The sequence below is a fragment of the Cryptomeria japonica genome, chromosome 4 (assembly GCF_030272615.1).
Source record: "Cryptomeria japonica chromosome 4, Sugi_1.0, whole genome shotgun sequence".
NCBI classification, from domain to species: domain Eukaryota; kingdom Viridiplantae; phylum Streptophyta; class Pinopsida; order Cupressales; family Cupressaceae; genus Cryptomeria; species Cryptomeria japonica.
In genome coordinates, this window is record NC_081408.1 from 480807371 (window position 1) to 480830090 (window position 22720).

General features: G+C 37.8%; 1 protein-coding gene across 9 annotated transcripts in view; it reads right to left on the reverse strand.

Moving 5' to 3' along the window:
• Positions 1–11257: 11257 nt before the first annotated feature.
• Positions 11258–22720, reverse strand: part of LOC131079503 (lysine-specific demethylase JMJ30) — a 153752-nt gene continuing 142289 nt past the window's right edge. For all 9 annotated transcript variants that reach the window (XM_058017464.2, XM_058017463.2, XM_059219895.1 and 6 more), the window contains one exon: positions 11258–11679. In XM_058017464.2, the coding sequence (XP_057873447.2) occupies positions 11485–11679 (195 nt within the window). In that variant the 3' untranslated portion in view covers positions 11258–11484. The remainder of the gene's footprint in view (positions 11680–22720) is intronic.

Genomic DNA, 22720 nt, shown 5'->3' on the forward strand with positions numbered 1-22720 from the left:
CCTTTTGAGCCTCTCGTTGTTCCATTGTTCCTCGCTTGTTCTTTCCCATGGTTGAGATCGGTTGACCTATATAGAATCATATTACATATATATGTAAAGAAAAGTTCAAAAATAAATAAATAACCATAAGTATGCATCTTATCACTATTTTTTGGAATCAAACTATTAAACAATCACAATTTAATCATTTGAAACCATGCAAAAACAAAAAACTAATAAAAACAACAATTCAATCATTTGAAATCATGCAAAAAACAAAAAATTCACTTACTTTTATGTATACAACAGTGATAGAAGTGCAGACATGGTTCCAGTGGGGCCTTCAACGACCTCAAAAACTTCTTTTGAGGTCGTTGAGGCTCTTGGGCAACTAAAAGTATGTCTATAAACTGTGTACGCGCTACATTGATAACCACGTACGTGCTGCTAGGCCATAAAATGTTGGCAAGCCCAACAATATTCTCGGCTGATAAGTAGTGCGTATGCACTACTAAGCCTAAAAATGTTATCCCAGGGTATCGAATGATGGGAATAGTACCCCGTATGCACTTATGAGTAATAAGTACTGCGTACGTGCTACTAAGCCTTAAAAAAGTTATGGAAGGGGTATGGAGGAAGGGAGAGAGAGAGAGGGAGAGAAGAGGGGGGGAAGGGAGAGAGCGGGAGAGAGAGGGAGAGAGGGAGAGGATAGGGGAGAGGGAGAGAACATGGGGGGAAGGGAGAGGTAGAGGGAGGGAGAGAGGGAGAGAAGAGAGGGGAGGGAAGGGAGAGAGAGAGGGGAGAGGGAGAGAGAGAGGGAGAGGAGAGGGGAGAGGGAGAGAGGGAGAGAAGAGGGGGGAGGGAAGGTAGAGAGAGGGAGAGAGGGAAGGAGGGAGAGGGAGAGGGAGAGAGGGGGAGAGAGAGAGAGAGAGAGAGAGAGAGAGAGAGAGAGAGAGAGAGAGAGAGAGAGAGAGAGGGAGGGAGGGGTAGAGGGAGGGAGAGAGAGAGAGAGGGAGAGGGAGGGAGGAGAGAGAGAGGGGAGAGGGAGAGAGGGGGGAGGAAGGTAGAGAGAGGGAGAGAGGGAGAGAAGAGGGGGAGGGAAGGTAGAGAGAGAGAGAGAGAGAGAGAGGGAGAGAGAGGGGGGAGAGGGAGGGGAGAGAGAGAGAGAGAGAGAGAGAGAGAGAGGGAGAGGAGAGAGAGGAGAGAGAGAGAGAGAGAGAGAGAGAGAGGGAGAGGAAAGAGAGGGGAGAGGGAGGCAGAGGAGAGGGGAGAGGGAAGGGGAGAGAGGGAGGGAGAGAGAGAGAGAGGAGAGGGGAGGGGAAAAGAGAGAGAGGAGAGGGAAGGAGAGGGGGAGAGAGGGAGAGGGAGAGGGAGAGAGAGAGAGAGAGAGAGAGAGAGAGAGAGAGAGAGAGAGAGAGAGAGAGAGGGAGGGAGGGAGGGAGGGAGAGGGAGAGAGAGGGAGCGGAGAGAGAGGGAGGGAGGGAGGGAGGGAGAGAGAGAGAGAGAGCGAGAGAGAGAGAGAGAGAGAGGAGAGAGAGAGAGAGAGAGAGAGAGAGAGAACATGGGGGGAAGGGAGAGGTAGAGGGAGGGAGAGAGGGAGAGAAGAGGGGGGGAGGGAAGGTAGAGAGAGGGAGAGAGGGAAGGAGGGAGAGAGAGAGAGAGGAGAGAGAGAGAGGAGAGAGAGAGAGAGAGAGAGAGAGAGGGTGGGAGAGGGGAGAGAGGGGGAGGGGATAGGGAGAGAGAGGGAGAGAGAGGGAGAGAACATGGGGAGAAGGGAGAGGTAGAGGGAGGGAGAGAATACATAATAAAAATCAAAGAGGAAGTTGCAGATAAGAAATAAATTCACTTACTTCTATCGAAGTGCAGACACAGTTGCAGTGGGGTATGGAGAGAGAGAAGGAGAGAGAGAGAGAGAGAGAGAGAGAGAGAGAGAGAGAGAGAGAGAGAGAGACTTTGTATGCGTTTGAGAGGGAGAGACGATACACTTACATGTGTATATATGTTTAATATATTATATGTATATAAACATATTATATATACAATGTCATATTATACACATATTATATGAATATACACATATTATACATAGAATATCATATTATACAATAGAGCGTACGTGCTTTTTAAACCATAAGTACCCCATACGCGCTTTTGACTTTTTAGGCTTGGAAATAGGCTTGGATGACAAAGCTACAGATTGGAAGTTTGATTTCCCTCCATTTCTCTCATTTTTGATGTGTTTTATTTTATCAACTTGGTTTATCGACTTTGTCATCATCAGGTTTACACTTCATAAAGTGGGTATTTCTAAAATTGCCACCATATTTTCACCCATCTTCTGAGCTTTCTAACCATATAATTTTTTTTCAATTTGAATAACAATAACATATTATTATTGAATTTCTTTTACTAGTGTCTCCATAGTTCTCACAGACATAGGTGCACCATTTTTTGAATAACTTTTGATATACATATCCAAATTTTAAAAAAATTATATATTATTGTAGTGCACTTGATTCTTTACAATTTTAAAAAAAATTTGTATTTTCGATTTGTTTAGTGCAACTTATGCTTCACACACAAACAGGTACCAGATTTTCAGGATGTGCTCAATTGGAAAAATCATAAAAAATAAATACTCAACAAAAAATTACAAAAAAATACACATCTTCTAGTTCTCACTCTTAACTATCTTTCTGTCAAAGGATTTGTCAAAATACTAAATCTAACTATGACTTTTTTGATGCGCACGTCAGACACTATGTTATGTTTTTCAGAAAAGAAAAAAAAAACAGGGTCAGTTTTTCATGCACGAAGGATTTGACCCCCTTAATCTTATCCAATTTTGAAAAAGTTTAGTAGTTTGGAAACTAGATTCAGAGTACTACAATATTTGTTCTTTGATTATCTTCATATCTTGAGTGGATGACTTTCAAATTTTGCCTCTAAGTTCAGGTTCACCTTATTTCAGAAAAAAAGTGTCCACTTATACCCCCCTTTTTGACCACCATCTTTGTGCACTTACCCCTAAACAAACAAAGTTAGACAGGGCAAACAAACCCACCTGTCAAAGCATCAACAAACCAACCCAACTCAAGAGTGGGGAGAATCCACACCTTGATGAAGGGGGGGCTGGGGAAGGCGGGTAGATTTTTCTTTCCGCCTGCGACAAACAACCATCCAGGCAACATTGTCATTAGGAATATTCAAAGACAAATCAGGCAGGGGAGACCCGGCAAAGACACTGCCAGACTGCTGCAACAATACACCAGCAGACTGATGCTACAAAAACACAGCAGACTGCTGCTGAAGAAGAACAGAATTGCCAAGAGAAGAGCGAAGCTAAGGATCAGGAGAAATGGATGTAGGAGCCAAGGGGATGGAAGAGTCTACAATAGTAGTAACCTCAGCAAAGGCATCATCAGCAGTAAGGGGCACCTCATCTCGAGAGGATTCAACCGAGACAGAGTCAGAAGCATTAATTGTCAAGTGATCTTCAGTAGCATCCTTCCACCAAGTAGCAGCGCCTCTGCGGCGGGAGAGAGAGCAGTCTGAAGCTAAGTGTCCCATTGAGAAGCACCTTCGACAGCGAAAGGGGAGGCCCTCATAATCCAGCGGTTGAGCCCATGGCTTATCCCCAACCATAAGAACCACATCCCTAGGGAGGGCTAGAGATATGTCAATATCAATCAATAGGCGAGCAAAGGTAGAGTGACCCATGGAGGTCGTGGCATCGTCAACCTTCAGGAAACTGCCAATGGAGTTATCGATGGCCTCAAAGCAAGAAGGCTCCTAGAAATGGAGGGGGGGATTGGGGAGGTGAAACCAAACCAGACGAATAGATAGAGATTCAGTAAGGGGGTTGAAGGAAGAAAATCGGGGCTTAATGGAGAGAGAGTGATCTCCCCAAGACCACAACTTTCCTAGAACCAAATCACGATCAAGAGTAGAGGTAAAAGAAGCAATGAAAAAACCTTTAGCACATGGGAAAAGCTCAATGCCTTAAGCAACTAAAGGCTTCCAAGAATCACTCACCCAATGATGAAGATCTAGAAGGGAAGGCCAAAACCCAGCAAATCTGTAGACTAAAGCACTGTGTTGGTAGAAATCGATACTCTCCACAACCTCCTGGCCACAGACCACAACAGGAGAAATCTTGGCACAAGGAAGAGGATGAACCACCTTAGAAAGATGGGCAACAAATCTGGACACACGAGCAAAGCTATGGTTCCCAGCAAAAGAAGGTATGGGCAGAGCATTAGCACCCATAGGAGGGTCGTCAGGAGCACCACCAGTAAGAGGAGAGTCTCTATTAACCTGAGCATCAGCAGCAGCAAGGGCATCCAAATCCAAAATCGGATCTGGGACACCAACCATGGGGGAACCAGCACAACCCACCACCAAGGGAGCATCACGCACAAAATGTTCAACAGAAAGGAGAGGGGAGGCAACGGTAGAGGGCACAGAGCAACCCCCACCGCTACCCACAGCAGCGACAACCCCAACAGAAGCACCATTCGCATTGACAAGGGAGTGAGGATTGTTTGAAAAAGCCTGGGCGGGAATCGCAGGAGTCGCAGACACAAGGCTGTTTGAAAAAGCCTGGGCGGGAATCGCGGGAGTCGCAGACATCGCTTATGTGTTGAGCAATTTGTTGTTTTTGTTGTTATTGTTGTTTTGCATGTTTAAGTTTATTATTTCACATTTGGATTATGTAATTGATTAAGAGTTTGAAAAAAAATTGCATAACATTCCTCATTAGATTGATGTAGGAATTTAATTTTGCTTAACTTAATTCCTTTTAATTACTCACCATAGAAAATGTTTTTTTTCAAAACTTGTGTTCCAAAATGGAACCATTAAGCCCAATTTTAGTCATTTCCATTAAAATCATGTTCATTCCCTTCACAACTCCATTCTATTAAGGGGTATATGGAGTTATATATTTCTATTCCATGCTTCTTATAGAATCTATCAAAATGTGTTGAACAAAATTTGCCACCATTATTAGTATTTGAAATCTTAATTATCCTGCCAATCTATTTTTCTACAAGAGCCTTAAGCTCTTTCAAATGCTTAAAGACTTAAAATTCACTTCTAAGGAAATACATCCATGTCAGTTTAGAATAGCTAGATATGAAACATACATGGTACAAATATTTTGAAACAGAAGAAACGCTAATAGGACTAAATACATAAAAACTGAATCAACTCCAACACCCTAGAAGATTTGTCAAAAATGGAGTAAAACTAAATGTTGTTTTCATATACATAATATTCACAAAATTGGAATTCAAGAGTACAATCATTCAAACTCTTAACAAGGTTTTTAGGGTCCCTAGACCCTTATAATCTATATGGCCCATTCTTTGCTACCATAACATTATCTTCTATATATGAAACTTGATCTTTGAAGAAAGAGCACCCTTAAGTACATAAAAGCATGACCACAATAGTAGATGTGGCACTCTATACTAATACGTCCAATAGTGAAGGTTTAGATCATACAAATCTTTTCACTATAGCTACAAAAAAATTGTTGCACCTAATTGTATATACATCTAGTTGAAACAAATTGTCCACATGAACATATTTAGTGAGCATCATAGATCCTTACACCATCTTATACCATTCATTAAAAAAAAACCTACACTTGCACCACTATGCTTGCTAACTAAAAGTCAGTTCCATGCTAAACTAAGGATATGTGAAAATCCGTTGAGCTCCTTCACTTTTCCATCAATGTATGATGACGACCAATAATGATCAAATGAGAACCTTCGTAAGAATACACCTTCCTACCATAAAACTATCCATACCTTTAAAAGAAACAAAGATGTGAGTTCATATAGAAGGATGCTCCAAAGTCTATCAACCATACACCTTATGATGCTGATGTTTTCAAGGTTATGATAAAGGTATCACCATCATCCTAAGAAGACTTTTCACACCCACCATCTAAAAGATTTTTCTTTTCTTTTATTTTTTCTTTTCTAAGCATGACCCAGCACAAAACTACCATCCTATATCTTAATGGTATACAAATTTGTTCTCAAGAAAAGTTCATTTATTAATAATTTAGCTAAATAAATTTTTGTGAACTTCATCCAAAGGCCTACCACATTGGCTTCTTAATGTACATTTGAAAACTTGGAGTCTTCCATATAAAACCTAAAGAGGTGTGTTTATTTTTTGTCTAATATGTCATAGTTAGCTTGATTAATTATTGTAGGTTTAGATCTAGATATGGCCATAGATGTCTATAATTAAGAATATCCTCCATCTTGAGCTTTTGAAGCTCAAAGTTAGCGTTTTTGAGTTTCTCTATTTCTATCCTCGATGTGTTTTCCATTTTTCTTGCAATAAAGATCTTCCTTGTGCAAGCTTCCACTCAATCCAATATTAGTAGAAAAAAGTTGTTTCTAACACTTAGAATCCAAGGCAATTAGGCTCAAATGACAAATGAAAGGAATAAATGGTGTGCAAATGCTTCCTACACTAACTTTAAGGAGAGGCATGCTCAGAAAATTAAAAAACTTATAGTTACACAAAAGAAAACAAAAGGAAAAGTTTACCATTACGTAACGTTTTGGATGGGATAACCCTTTCAGGGGAAAAAATCTAGTTGAAAGAAAAACCAATTGTATTATTCAACAACTAAGTGGTTGCAATACAAATATTAGGTTGTCTTTACAAGAGAATTACTTACATTCATATTCTAGAGCAATTTTAGTAGCATAACAATACCAACAAGTAAATCATAGCATTCATGCAATACTTTGTCTTTGAGTACCAATAAATAGACAAAATTGAAACCACAAACCACAAGTGCTTACCAAAAACATGAATCAAAACAATGACCCAAAAGTGGTGTCATATTTGGCCCAAAGTCCAACACCTAATTTTGTTATACTCTTCTCTGTTAAAGTAGAAGATGCTCTTATAGCTATCATATCATAATGAATCCTCAATTTTGATGCTCCACTTTGGCATATTCAAACCCATTCAAAGACGCCTTATGATTTAATAAAAGTTAGAGTGCTTTTGCATGGTATTTATATGATCAACTTTAGGAAATATCAAAATTTTAAAATTTTGATATTTTCTACAACTCAATTATCTACATTTTGGAGGCCTTCATAGTTTCTAGCCCTCAAATGGTCTAGAAAATTTGTCATCCAGGACTAAGCCTCCTTACATCTCTACTTTGGTATTTTAGGTTTCTTTCTAACATATCCAATAACTTCAATTTCTTATAAGTGAGCTAGGAGTTATGACCCCAACATATTGGGGTACCAAAATAAGTATTTCTTAGTTTTTTATTATTAATGGGAATATTAGGATGCAAGATTGAGACATCTTTCCCAACAAAGACATGGTCATGATGTGGAATGCCAAATTTGATGCTAAGGGAAAATATGGGAATCTTGAAGAAATTAGATAGAGCCTTATGTTATTCAAAGTCATTGTGAAAATAATATAGTTTTCTAGGAAATATGATGGTCATTTTATAAAATTGTCAATCATGGGAAACATTTAAAGCAATTTTCCCTTAATCAAAGGAGCATAGCATTATAACTTTACTATAAAATTTTATGTTTTCTTATGTAGACATGACTACCATTGTATTCATGGTGCAGTGTGTATTCATGTCTTATTTACCTTGCACTCTAGTCTACAATTTATGTGCCATGTGTGATTTACATTACTTCAGAATTTTTTGGATCTTATTGTGCCTGCAAGAGACACGTGTCCTTGACAAAGACCACAATTGGCCTCTTGTTGATAATTACCCAAACAATCTACCATCAAATGTTATGATCATACTTTATGTGTAATATTTAGAAAACTTATGTTTAAACCCATCCAAAAACCCTTAAAAAGTTCATTGCAAAAGGCTTACATCTATCTCTTCCCCTTTTATTATTTTTTAGTGTTGGCCTATAAGTCTTAGTCACCATTGCTTAAGTATTGCCCCTTAGGTCCCTAGTCTCATCAATGATTGACCCCATCACAAACTATCTTTTTCATTGTAGGGTTAATGTATCGTTCATTATCCTTTATTGTACTATGGACTAAACCTAAGATTAATAATAACAAATCATGTGTTAATCCTAAGGATTAACAAATCATGTATTTGGTTAATAAAATCCATGTTCTTTTTAAACTTTTTGTTATCATCCAACCATGACTTCATAATTTTTTATACTACAAGTAATAGGAACACTTAATTAGCACAAGAGCTTCTTCACATCACGAAGTGGAATCTCCTAGACAAGGCCACACTTTGTAGGATACAATGTCTTCTCCACTAGTGCCAACATCATTACATTAAATTGTCCACTTGTTCATATGGGTCCAATACATCTACGAATCAACATCTAACATGTCTTTTCACTAAATCTAATGATCACATTGAAAATATTTTTAACCTTTTCAAATAACTTATTGTCTTAATGGGCCAACATTTCAACCAACTGAACATTAATTGTTTCCTTAGCCCCACGTATGTGGTTGTTTCCTATTATATTACCCTACTCTTGTATATTGATGAGTTGCTTTAAAACCACCCTTCACAACTCATTAGCGCTTTATGTTGCACTATATAGCACTTATTGTGTGTTCTAAAGTCAACTTGCAAATACTTTGTTGGCCCATGCCACGTTCATTCAAAATATAGATTGCTTTTAATAGGCCAACTACATCTTCATTGGTCTCTTAAAAGTTCAATCAAATAAAAATAATGCTTGTATTCTCACTTTCAAAGTTCAAGCTTTTGTAAGTCTAGTAAGTCAAGTTCCTAACCAGATTTGTTGTGTTCATAATTTCATTATCCTACATTGAAGATTGCAAGATATTTATGGTTTTCTTTTCCAAATTCATAAGCTTCTAGGTTTTCTTTGTTGTAGTTTCAAGTTGTTTTAAATTTACCATTGTGTATTTCATTACATCCAAAATTTCTCATAACCAAAAACCTTGAGTCCTAAGCCTCCATAGACTATTGTCATGTCATCTAAATGAAGTGCCACCTAAGACCTAATTAAGCAACTCCCATTAGCAACAAAGAAATTTGAGAAGTTTGTAGTGAAGTGGGTACTCATAGACCACCTAAAGGACTCCAAAGGGTATATAAGAGATACTATAACCTTTAGAATAGTCTAGGACTTGTTCAAGATCTACTCCAACAAATATTTCAATGGTGTTAGACCATGTAACGCTTGGAAATATGATTTGGACAACATCATTGTGCCAAACTCATTCATAAGCCTAGAACTAGTAGAATGGATTTTTCAGAATTATGACCTTGTGACAAGGGATATTGTAGATCCAATGGAGAAGACGTTTACTATAAATTAAGGGTTAATTCAAGTTGTCTTCAATTTAAACCCTAACACATGAGAACATATCGATTTGTGGAATGAAGAAACTAAAGCCCACCCCAAGTGATGAGCTAGAGTCGTTTGATTTGAACATATTTGAGTGCTAGTAGAAGGATATCAAGGAATATGTCATGACATTGACATAGACACTTAGAAAAAGATGAAAAAAGGGATCACGATATTAGCTTCTAATGTGCAGAACCCTCATGCTTTGAACACTCATTCCACAAGTGCCAAAAAACAACAAAGCTTGATATATCAATGAATGAAATACAATGGTTTATCTTCATGTGACAACTAACTATATCTTCATCTTTCACTTATGTATAGTTCTATGCAATAGCTATTCACTTTTAGTCTTCTTCTTAGCTAGCTCCCAATTTTGGTTGCCTTAAATAAGACAAAATTTCTTCTAAAGTAGATAAATGCCCTACCAAGGAAATTTATCCAACAATGAAATCAAAACTTTTCTCAAACCAAGACTACGTTTATGAAAAGAGTAATCTACAAGTCAAATGGGATATAAGGTTACCCATTTTATAATAAATAAAATCCTCCATGTGTCATTTTTTCTACCTCTTATAATTATGATCCAAACATCAAATAAGTCATCTAATGTTGTCCTTTCAAAGATAATTGTGAAAATTTGGACTATTTTCATCTACTACTTTGTTGATCCTTATTTAATTTTCTCTAATTTTTTCCACAGATGTTAGGTACTTTAAAATGTAGTGAACACATTCTCCACACTATGAACATTAAACTTTCTTTCAAGATTTCAAGATTCCCTTGTCCTATACCTCACTCAAATTTGAATCATGAGTGTCTTCCTCATCCACCTTATGTCCACCACCTCTATCTTTGGACCATAAAGAAGGTCTACCAGTATGTTGTTTAGAACAAGTAAGTTGATGAGTCTACATCTATTACCCTGTTTCAAATAGTGGAAGGCTTACAATTTCCAAAAACAAAAATATCGACTACATTGGAATGCATAAAAGCGTATGGTTTTCTTGATTCATAAGTTCAACTAAAGCCCTAGAAATTTATAGCTTTGAATTGTTAAAAGACAAAGGCAGGTCAATCAAAATCACTATAATCATCATGTGATCATCCATGTGTCCAAAACATGCTATAGCAATTTAACGACAAAACATAACAAAGCCTTTTCTTTTAGGGTTTGTACTTTATTTTATAAGCTAAAATATTCCACACTTAATGTTAGAATCAGGAATTTAAGTAAACTTATTTCTACCATTAATCAATCACAATAAAAGATTAATGTGCATAAACTCAACTGAGTAGTTAGTAGAATGGGGCCATATTATGTAAGCCTGTGTATTTGAGATCAATATAATTCATAGTTTACATTATAGTCTCCTTTATAGTTTGCATCGATTCCAATAATGCCACCTACAACTTTTGTGGAGACATTACTTTTTCCTAGGATGTTGTGTGGCGTGTTAGTGGTATGCCTGATTTTTCCACCTGTAGGTCACAAAATCAAACTCACATTGTTTCTTCTTGAAATAATTGGTATAACAATTGCTGATTGCTTTCGGAAATATGCTTCCAATATCTTTCTTAAAGAAAGCACCTACATGATCACCATCCCAAGATATTTCTTCACATATCCAAAGCCTATGCCTGCTACAGCTACATGGTTATGGACAAATAGGAATGATTTTTCAATATAATATACACGCTGGCATTATGGCTGTGTTAAATATCATCACAAGTAGGATTATTTGCCAAGATAAGAAACTGCCAATCATTCCAAGACGTTCATAAAAGAAGGGGTAATGCAAGAACATCAGTTTACTTTAGATTTCCTATTAAGACAAGATATTCTCAAATGGGGAAGGAATTTTCGATTATAAAATGGCAAACTTAACCAATAAATTGCAAATATGACCGTGGCTAAATATCATAGACATCCGAAAAGAAATTTTACCATCATCCACAATAGCATATGCCAGAAAGAGCATAAAATGCAAAACATCATTCATACTAATGTACTGTCGTGTTTCCATTATTATACTCTTAAGCATCTTAAGAAGGCAATTACATTGAGGGGAGGCTTATGTGATCGATCTTATAATCAGAGACTTCAAATGACAATATTTTATTCAGAGCCATCATCATCAATACTTGATACATTCCACCAAAAACTGACAGAAAAACTTGTGGTAAGAGATCTCACATAGTGCCACCACTTAGGTGGTATATACAACATCTCACCTTCATCTAAGATACAGTCCAGAAAAGTGAGTTTTTCTGCTCGAGGGAACTTTATAGGATCTAGATTATCCAGATCCACCTGCATAAATTGTTATTATTATTTGTTAGTCCAATGAACACCACAACCCCTCAATGGTTTAACAAGAAAATGAATTAAAAGAAAATTGAATTAAGAATGCACAGAAACAGTGTTTGGATATTCTCAAATAGCATTGACTACAGACGTTATGATATTGAAGAGGTTAACAACGATCATTGTGGCTTCCCTAAGATTTTGGGTTTATAGAGACTCACATTCTTGGCACTTCAGTAGGAATGGATTCTAACAAACTGATCAATCAACTATTTTCTTTGTTTCACTATTAGTTAAGGAGTGGGAGTAATTGGAAACAGCTCAAAAAGAGGAAAATCACAATGGAACACTAACAAAACCTCTATTTAATCCAACAACACAACTATAATTGCTGCAATGAATGATCATGGTTACACAATTATACAATGAAAATTACAGGACAAAAATAATGACCACCAGCAATAAAATGTTAGTTTAAAAAAGAAGAGTTCGAAAAAAAAGTGGTGGTATAATCAAAAGAAACAAGCTGAGCTTGACAGTGAAAATTGATCCAGTAAAAGGGCAAGAATATCAAAAACATTCTATGATATAGTGAAAATGGGAGCAAAGGCAATTTTTATGCCCTAGGCATGTTGAATAGAAAGTGTTTTTCATGCTTGCAATGTGGATGAAAAGCAAGAATTATTATTGTGACATTATCAATTAAGTCTTGCTTAAAAATGGTGGAATTATATACCAAGTGTAATGGGGGAAACGTGTCTCCCTAAGGCATCATTAAATTAAAAAACTGTTCCAAATAAATAAGCTAAGTTTTTAAATAGATGGATTTATATAAAATTTAATGAAAGCGTGGCCATGGATTCTATAAATATGTAAGAGGAAAAATTAATGGAGTTGAACCTCATATATTCATGGATCCTTAATACATAAATGATTTCTTATCAGAATATATTCTTAGCATAGGAGAGGCAGACCGATAAGATACTAAACATTAGGATTTATACACCCCCATGCATTTCTTATATGAAATATCTATTTGTGCTGGTATAAATTGACCAATGAGATGAGCTATGATGCAATTCTGAGATATAAATGAATGGAAAGATAATCTTTATCGTATCTTGATACCATGTACTTTATATTCAAAAAAGAGAAAATTAAAACAAATGGAGACAATCATGAGATATCTAGTTGTGCAGCCTGGTATAAATTGATCAATGAGATGAGTTATGAAGCAATTATGGGATATTAAATAATGGACAAGATGATAATGTATTATCAAAATGTACTTCATATTCGAAAAAGAAAAAGTTAAAACAACTGGAGAGAATATTAACTTGAGCAATCCTTGAGTATCAGCATTGCAGATTAAAAGAATGGCCAAGAAAGAGAATTGATGCCATCGCATGCTGATTAATTATGTGAAGATGGAACAGGAAATTTTCCTATCAATCTTAAATTCAAATACGTGTGTGAAGGTACAAGAAGTATCTCTAAATTATCTTCCAATAGGTTTTAGTCACATAGCCACTACCAATTCAAGTACTCATGTATTAAACTAGATCTAAGAACCAGATCCCTCTCAAAAAACCCTTTGAGGTTTTTATGAAAGAAAAGCAAATCAGCAAAAGCATAACTATAAGCATAGTGACTCCCAAGGAACTTAACACTGAATTAATGCCAGGAAAATTACAGCTCAAATTCATCATATCAACAGCCAAGACCCCATTCCCAATCCGTGAAGCTCAAGCACAACCAAAAAAGCCATGGATGAAGACTTGAAGAGATAAATTTTGTAGGTGTCGTGCCCAAGGAGATAGGCAACAAAAAGAAGCAAAGGAAATCTTCTAATGGACATTTCTCTAGATCCTCCAAGATTATGGAAAACATGAATATTCGATATACAAATCAATAAAATCCTTCAGATCTGGAGTCCAAAAGCTTCCAGGGACCTACGAGAAACTTAACAGGGGAACATGCCAAAACTAGCACCTTATGTGAAGACTCCCTCATGGAACCTCAGGATATTGGAGTCCAAAACAAACTCCAAACTCCTCAAAGAAGATGTAGTTGAAAACAAATTTTCTCTTTCTTTAAGAAATACCCCAGTTGAAGAAAATAAGGAGCTCGAACAACAAAGGGATATGGAGCAGCAAGCATCTCCTCTTTTATCCAGGCACCAAATCCATGTTCTCATGGGATCCTTTGAAAACTGTTCTCATAAAACACTCATCACAAAATTGGGGCACCACTCAATGGCATGAGAATTTCATAGTATCAATACCATTATACCCAGCTTTGGCTACCACTGCTTAGACTGACTTCAGGACTTTGCTAGGATCGCTGCTCAACAACAAAGATAAGCAGCTCATAATAATGAAACTCCTAAACTCCATCAAAACAGCAGATAGAGGCAAGGGGTAGGCAATTCACCACATGAATAGAAGAAATGTTAACAGATCCAACTAGCAAGTCTTATCAAGCTGGATTTTCAAAATGGACATTCACACACACAAACAGAAGTAAAAAATATCTCAAAAATTGGACAGAATTTTGCAATCCAGCAACAACATGACTCCAACCAGACACATCACAATTCAAATCTTACGAAAATACTCTATCTGACCATTTTTCCATTACACTAAAAGTCTTTGACCCCCCTTCAAAGAAGTCCTTTCAGTTCAGATTTGAAAGTATGTGGCTAACACACCCAGAATTTCAGAATAAAGTTGAGAATTGGTGCCAAAGACTTTCAAAGATTGCTGGAATAATACATGCAAATTCCACAAAAAGTTGATAGCTCTCCAAAGGATTTCAAAGATCGCTGGGAAAATTATATGCAAATTCCACAAAAAACTGGCAGCTATCCAGAAAAATCGACAACCGAGTTCCACACCTATAACACACCTGCAACTCTATGGAAACTCTTCTCTGCAACCTACTGTTGAAGATCGGCAGCATCGGTCATCACTTCCAGCCTGAGGAAGACAAATATCTAAGTGGCCTAATCGACTAAGAGGGAGTGATTCCTTCAGGCCGACATAGACAACATAAAGGTTGTGATAATATAATTATTGTGATATAATAATTATATTGATAATTATTGATAATATAGTAATTATATTGATAACATAATTATTATATTATTATTGTGATAATTATATTATATTATATTTATTGTAATAATATAATATTAGTGATAATATATAATTATTGGGGCCATCTTGGAAGAGTGGTGTCCCTTGGTGAAGAGGCACCTCTGATTGGTATAAAGGAAGAATGCATCTTCCTCTCTCAGGGGAGATAACATACAATCTAGTTTATGGAGTATATGCAGTGCTCGAGGGAGATGATAAGCATAAACTTAACATGGTATCAAAGCCACATTCGAAACCCGAGAAAGGCCCTGATACACTAGCAACATCTGACGGAAGAGAACAGAGAATCGATCATTAAAGAAAACTGACCATCCCGATATAGACATCAGACAAGAATTCTGGCTGGTCGTCGTAGCATGGAAATCACATAGTAGCATATCTACTCACTTGAAATAACTACACAGACGTAGAATTAGTTGGAGAACTTCATTATATCGTTTTTAGTTTCTGAGGTCCCACGTTCAAGTCACAACGATGACGAAGGCTAAAAAAAGGAAGCTTTGGATTATTGCACTATCAAGGGAAATGGCAAGTTTGACCAACTGGGAGATACCGTGCTCATGCGCGCTCAAAATCTCGATAACCCTCCATATGTAGCGCGAGTGGAGAAGATTGAAAGCAAAGCGCATAGCAACGGTCATATTAGGGTTCGCGGGCTATGGTATTACAGGCCGGAGGAATCTATCAATGGTCAACGGCCATTTCACGACATGAAGGAGCTCTTCTTGTCCGACCATTATGATACACAGATCGCCGACACTATCAAAGCCAAATGCATCATTCATTCTTTCAATAATTACGTAAAATTCGACAACGTGGGCACGGAAGATTATTTCTGTCGCTTCAAGTACAAGGCCGCCACCGGCGCGTTAATTCCTGACAGGGTAGCCGTGTACTGCAAGTGTAAAATGTCATACAACCCAGACGATTTGATGGTGCGGTGTGAATTGTGCAAAGGAGACGCAACACCTTTCACTGATGTCAATATTGATAGCATCAGCAAGGCACTTCATAAATATGGATACCAGATGAGAGGTTTTGAGACAATGTATTATAGAAACACTGGCAGAGAGTTGAGTGTGATGTCTTTTCTAGGTCCTCCATATTACCCACAGTTAAAGTATATGGTGAATGTCAAGATCCATTCTCGTGGCCGTGGACCTGTTCAAATTCTTACTCGACAACCAGTAGAAGGACGATTCCGTGATGGAGGTTTAAGTTTTGGAGAGATGGAGCATGAGTATAGCACATGGAGCTGCTCATTTTTTGGAAGAGTGAGACTGCAAGAACAAAGCAGACATTGTTCAGTTCAAGAGGGCGACACATATATGAACCACCACCAAATGTTCTTAAGTATTTCTGGCAGGATAAAGCCATGTTAGGCTGATTTTTCAAAGTGTCGTATGTTCACATGATTGGGCTCTTGCAAAAAGTCAAATTCCTTTAGCAGACACCTTGAGGTTGAATGATGCCTTGTATATCACTCTGGATTCTATCTGGTTTTTAAGTACCCAGCAGGAGCTTGCACCTTGCCGGAATTGTACGATGAGCTTGGCAGACACAGTCACCCTCATGGCCCAAAAGTTGCAAGAGCACCTTTAGAAATGCAATGGTGATGAGATACTGAGGCTGCTGCAAAGGAGCAAAGATTTACTGAATGGGCTCTCAAGTGCACTAGTTCCCATTCTCGTGGTCAAGGAAGTGATGACAAACTAACACACGGTTCAACTATTGAGATCCATCAAATAAGAGATAAGTTTTCATGATTGAATAATGTTCATGAATTTTTCATATAGTTATTAATTCATGCTATAGCGAACCATGCATGATTCCAGCATTGATATTTCCCTTCGAGATAGTCTTGGACCATTATTAATCTCTCTAAATGCTTTCAGGGTGGAGATTGCATTCAAGGAAGGAAGACCTTGATAATTGCTGCAACCAGATTGAGTTGTTTGTTGAAGACATTTCTTCGAAGAGGAGGAATCAACATTCACAGGGAGGCTGACAAATTCATTGGAGGCAACCTTGGACGAGGAGGTCAGGAGGTCGACGCATGTACTTAGAGCTTCAGAGGGAGCCTAACTTTTCAGCTACAAAGAGAGCAGCTAAAGGATCTGCTTCAATTGACTTCCACGGATCTTGGTCATATTGGTTCAGAGGGAGTAGACCATGTCGAGATGGTTTCTCTAGTGATCAATAAATTATAGCAATCAAAGGACTATGATTCATGGGATGGAGTTTCATGATACTTGGTGAGCTTGGAGTGATGCAGACTCCAACCTTGCATTTCATGATAGGTCAAAACATGTGGAGATCAAGTATCACTATGTTAGAGACATGATGGAAAGGAATGCTATTCAGTTCAGATACATTAGCACTGATGAGAAGACAACAAACATTCTCACCAATCCTCTCTCTAGGATAAAAGTGTGTACTTTCGAGACAAGCTTGGTATGGTGGAGAATGAAGCCCTAGTTGAGATAGAGTCTCAGCATCATTAATCTACTATATTGTATCTTAATGCATTTCTCTTTGAGAGAGACTTGAGGTGAAAGCCCTTATCTCCACCCTATGATATTGTTCATGGAGGATGTCATGTGTGTGACGCCATGACATCACGTGAGAGAGTCTGTGATGATTTTCTTGTACTTATGTGTTTACCCTCTGGATGAGCCATGGTGAATATCATTATGAGGTGACGATTTCACAATGATGAACACTTGTACATCTCACCATCATTGTGAGGTGACGATCTCACAATAATGGTTAATATCACGTGAGGTGATATCTATGGATAAATCATAATGGTGGATATCACGTGAGGTGATGTCTATGGATATGCCATAATGGTTGATATCAAGTGAGGTGATATCTATGAATAAACCATAATGGTGGGTATCACGTGAAGTGATATCTATGGATAAGCCATAATGGTTGATATCACATGAGGTGATATCTTTCCTTTCCGCATATGTGTGTAGCCATTGTGGTCAAACATCACAATGAGGTGATGTGATATCACAATGAGGTGATAAGCTTCCTTCTTGCTCATGAGTATAGTCATTGTGTGGTTGTCATCACGATGAGGTGATATGTCTTGTGGAGCTGGAAGTATCCTCCCTAGTTGAGAGGGAGTGTTGAAGATCGCTAGCGTCGGTCATCACTTACAACCTGAGGAAGACAAATATGTAAGTGGCCTAATCGTCTTAATCGACTAAGAGAGAGTGATTCCTTTAGGCCGTCATAGACAACATAAAGGTTGTGATAATATAATTATATTGAATTATTGATAGTATAATTATTATATTATTATTTAGATAACATTATGATAATTATATTTATTGTATTTATTGTAATAATATAATATTTGTGATAATATATAATTATTGGGGCCATCTTGGAAGAGTGGTATCCCTTGGTGAAGAGGCACCTCTGATTGGTATAAAGGAAGAATGCATCTTCCTCTCTCAGGGGAGATAACACACAATCTGGTTTGTGGAGTATATGCAGTGCTCAGGGGAGATGATAAGCATTTATCATCAGTGTGTCTCAGAGACAAGGACGTCTCCAGGACGGGGGGACGGGGACATGACGTCCCCTGCCATCCCACCACCGCCACCCAAGCGCCGTCAGAGACAAGGAGACGTCTGGGCGTTTCCCCGTCCCTCGAGAGACGTGCAGACGTCTCTCGAGGGACGAGGAGATGCCCAAACGTCTATCGTCACCCCCATGTATATGCAATGTTTAAAATTAAAATTTAAAAAAAAAAGTGAGTTTTGTCATTTTGTCTTTGACTCTAGTCTCTTTTGTAATGCTTTTGCTATTAGTATTTGTATTTGGCTACTTATTGTAATGATGAATCATGCAATCATCTTTATTATTATAGTCTTTGCAATGGCATCAGATATTCATATTTTCCTTTTTCGATATAATAGAAATCTCCAATTTGACAATTTCATTTGTCAAATTTTATTTAGCAATTAGCAAATAGCATTGAAGAAATCTTGGTATTTAGATTTAGTATTTCAAATTTCCTATAGTTTCATTTGAAATGTAACTCTTATACTGTTATACTGTCACACATCTTTTCAAAACTAGTTTTTCAAGTACTATATGTATATGTATAACTATATCAGCACCACCACCCCACCGCCGCCATCCCCAAACTTAGGCCCTTGGTCCCCCCATCTCGGAAACCCATCCCCAACACTGGTGGAACACTGTTTATCAGCTATGGTTGGGAGGGCAACAATGATTGAGTCATTGCCCGTGGAAAATAGAGCACCATAAACTTAACACCTACAACATCCTTCTATGAACACTTACCAAAAGAAACATGAGCTAGCCTTTTTACAAGGTCTTACAATTGTTTATATAAATTTTACAATCTATTTAGGGTGAGTTTGTTTTCATATTACACTAGGAAGCGGAAAGGAGTTTGCAACCATTGCTCTGCCCAAAGAATTAAAACATGTGAAACCAGCACTTCAATCAAACTGATGGCTAGTGTGATGGTGAAACCACTGATACATCTGCAAAACCACTGAGGTAGTCACAAAACTGCCCCCGCTGAAATTGGCAAATTCATCATCAACACCAGAATATTAAGTTTTCCAACACTCCCCTATGTCTTGACTTTCTTGAGATGCTTACAGATCAAATCAAGGTAGTTTTCAGTACAAAGGAATGCTTTGTTGGCTTCAAAACCATCATCAACAATATTTTCTCTGTTTTTTTAGTCTCCTGACATCTTCTTGGATGAAAGGGCAAGGGGCCTAGCTTGATTGGCGAGAGCTTCCTATGGTAAAGCACGAGATCATGAGGTCCAGTCTCCCCCTATCCCACGAGGTAACAGAGGAAGTGTCGCACCAGCATCACTGGTCACGTTAAAAAGTTTACCAGGTGTACTGCAGTTTATAGGGGGGACATCTTCTTGGATGAAAATTACAACTAAACTTTCAATCATACTTCAAGATCTAATGTACGGACTGCACTTCCCCAATTAGAAGGTGGAACTCATCAAGTAAGGAAATTTCTTCCCCACATACTCTTTCTAATACCAATTTTTCCTTCCATAGAACCTTCCTCTTCAATCCAATTAATCAAGTCTCACAGACAGACCTATAAGAGTCCTTCTGAAGCAAAATCTGACTTTCTAGCTCCTCTTGATTGTAGGGTGCAAGATCATCAATAGGAGGCCAACAAAAAAACTTTAATCATCAAGAATTAAAAGCTCAATAACCATAGATTCTCAGCATTCATCATTGATAGTCTTCAAGTATGGAGGCATATCAAGGCAAAAGGCATTCTCGTCCAATTGCTTTTGAACTTCCTTGGTCTTGGATTCCTCCTTTTCCTAAATACAACCAAACTTGATCTCTAACCTTAAACTTATGCTCAATCCAACGTTGATGGTGCCTCTTTTTGTATCTACCTTGTGATTCATTCAACTTCTCTTGAACAAGAACATGAACTTACTGAGTTATTTCAATGAACTTTTCAGCTTTTTGGACTTTTGAATTTAGGTGTTCATTATCCTTATGTGGCTTTCTGAGGGCAGCATCCAAGGGACTAGGCTGCCTCAAATGGTGACAAGCTTCTCAGAGTATAGACTGCCCTATTTCAAGAGTGCTGAATGTGCAAAAGATTCTCATCCCATGACATAGGATGCTTCTGATTGTACCCCCTCATGAGCTGTACAAGTGTCTAAAGCACCACGTCTATTTTCCCAATAGCTTGGGGTTGAAAGGCAGTTTATCTCTTCAAACAAGCATCCATATTTTCCCACAAAGCAAACCAACACTTCCCCAAGAACCTTGCATCATGATCTGATAAGATACTTAAGTAATACAAAGTGAACCCACACATGAAAAATTAACAACTCAGCAGCATCATTACCATTGAAGTCTTCTTGCACAAATGAGTACACACATCTTGCTAAAATGGTCCACTACCACAAAAGGATATTCAAGCATTCTTCTTGATTATGGGAACTCCTTTCACAAAATCCATGGAGATGCTCTCCTATGGCCAAGAAGGTAAAAAGTAATGGTAGATACAGCCCCCAAATCATGTTATAGGCTTTTTTATACTACACAACTTACAAACACGGATGAACTTTGAGGCATCAACTTGCATGTATGGCCAATACACATACCTTTGAAGATTTGCCAATCACTTAGCAACCCCAAAAGGATCAGAAATCTTTGAGATGTGAGTCTCTCTAAAGAACAGAAACCTCTTATTTTTGGGAACACACAACTTGCCCAATTTGTAGAGTAATCCCTAATGGTAATGGTAGTCTAGGCTTGGTTCAAAATCAGAAACTTTACTCCTTAAATCTTGCTTAGAGATTTTTCCAAATTCCTCATCTTGCCCATAATCCTTTGCATACACCTCTTTGGTGAAGGATTCATCTAAGAAAGCCTGCCATTGAAAGTAGAGCTGACCTACACAACATGTTTACTAAATTGTTTGTCACACCCCGTTTGTTTTTATAATCAAGTGGAACTGTTGCAAGAAACCTATCCACTTGTAATGTGTAGCCTACTGCAACTTGTCTTGGGCTTGCAAATATTGGAGGGGTAGATATGTATAAAAAATTCTCTCTCTGACCACTAAGTAGTGCTTCTATTTCTTGGCGGCTTGGGCTAGAGCATACAATTCCTTATTATATGTGCAATACTTAAGGACTGATCTGCAGAAATGTTCAAAAAAAAGTATAGTGATCTTTCTCCTTCAAGTAGAATAGTCCCCATAGCATGATCACTAGCATCTATCCTTCAAAATTTTGTTGAAGATTGGGGAAGACCAACACAAGTGAATGGCATTTTGTACTTCAATTCCTCAAAATATCTATGTTGTTTTCTTTCCCATTAGAAGCACTTTCCATTTCCCATAATAGTAAGGGTGTTGCTATGGATGAGAAAAGCTTGACAATCATCAACACATATTGCACTACTCCCACAAAACTTCTAGTCTCTATGAGGTTGGAATGTGTAGGACATCTCATTTTGGCTTCTATCTTAGCCAAATATATCCTTATCTCTCCATCTCAAACCACATGTCCAACATAGACAAGTGTCAAATATATCCTTATCTCTCCATATCAAACAAAATGTCCAAAATAGACAAGTGATTGTTGCGCAAACTCACACTTCTTGCAATTCACCAGCAATTTGTTCTCCTTTTAACACTTGTTTGAAATGATCCAAATGTTTCTCACATGCCCTAGTGAAAATTTTGAATGTCATCCAAGTAAACCATCATATACAAGTCAATAAATGGTCTCAATACTTCATTCATGAACCTCATGAAAGTTGATAATTCATTGCACAATCCGATTGGAAGTGCCAACCATTCATAGAGCCATTGCTTTGTCTTAAAGGGTGTTTTCTACACAATCTTTTCTTATTCTGACCTGTTGATATCAGGACTAGAGATCTACTTGGTGGAATACATAGCATGTTGTAATTGATCCATGAGATGATCCATCCATGTAGCGGATTTCTATTCTTGGCAGTTATTTTGATTAAGGCCCGACAATCCACACACATCCACCAAATTACCACCTTTCTTAAGCACCACCACTATTGGAGAAAACCAAGGTGAGATGCTTGGTCTTATCACTCCTTGATCAATGAGTGCTTTCAGCTGATTTGACTTCATTGGATTCAACTAGGCTTTATAAATAGATTCCTGCATTAGGATGAGGACTATCAACCAACAATCAGATTCCATGCTCTATTGCTCATCTTGGACCCAAGTCCTTAGACTCTTAGAAGAGATCTCTTAAATGCTATATCAGCTAATCCATGGCCTTTTTTTCCTTGTTTCTATGCAGCCTCTGTACTGATTTTATTTAAGCCACTAGGTTTTCTTACTTC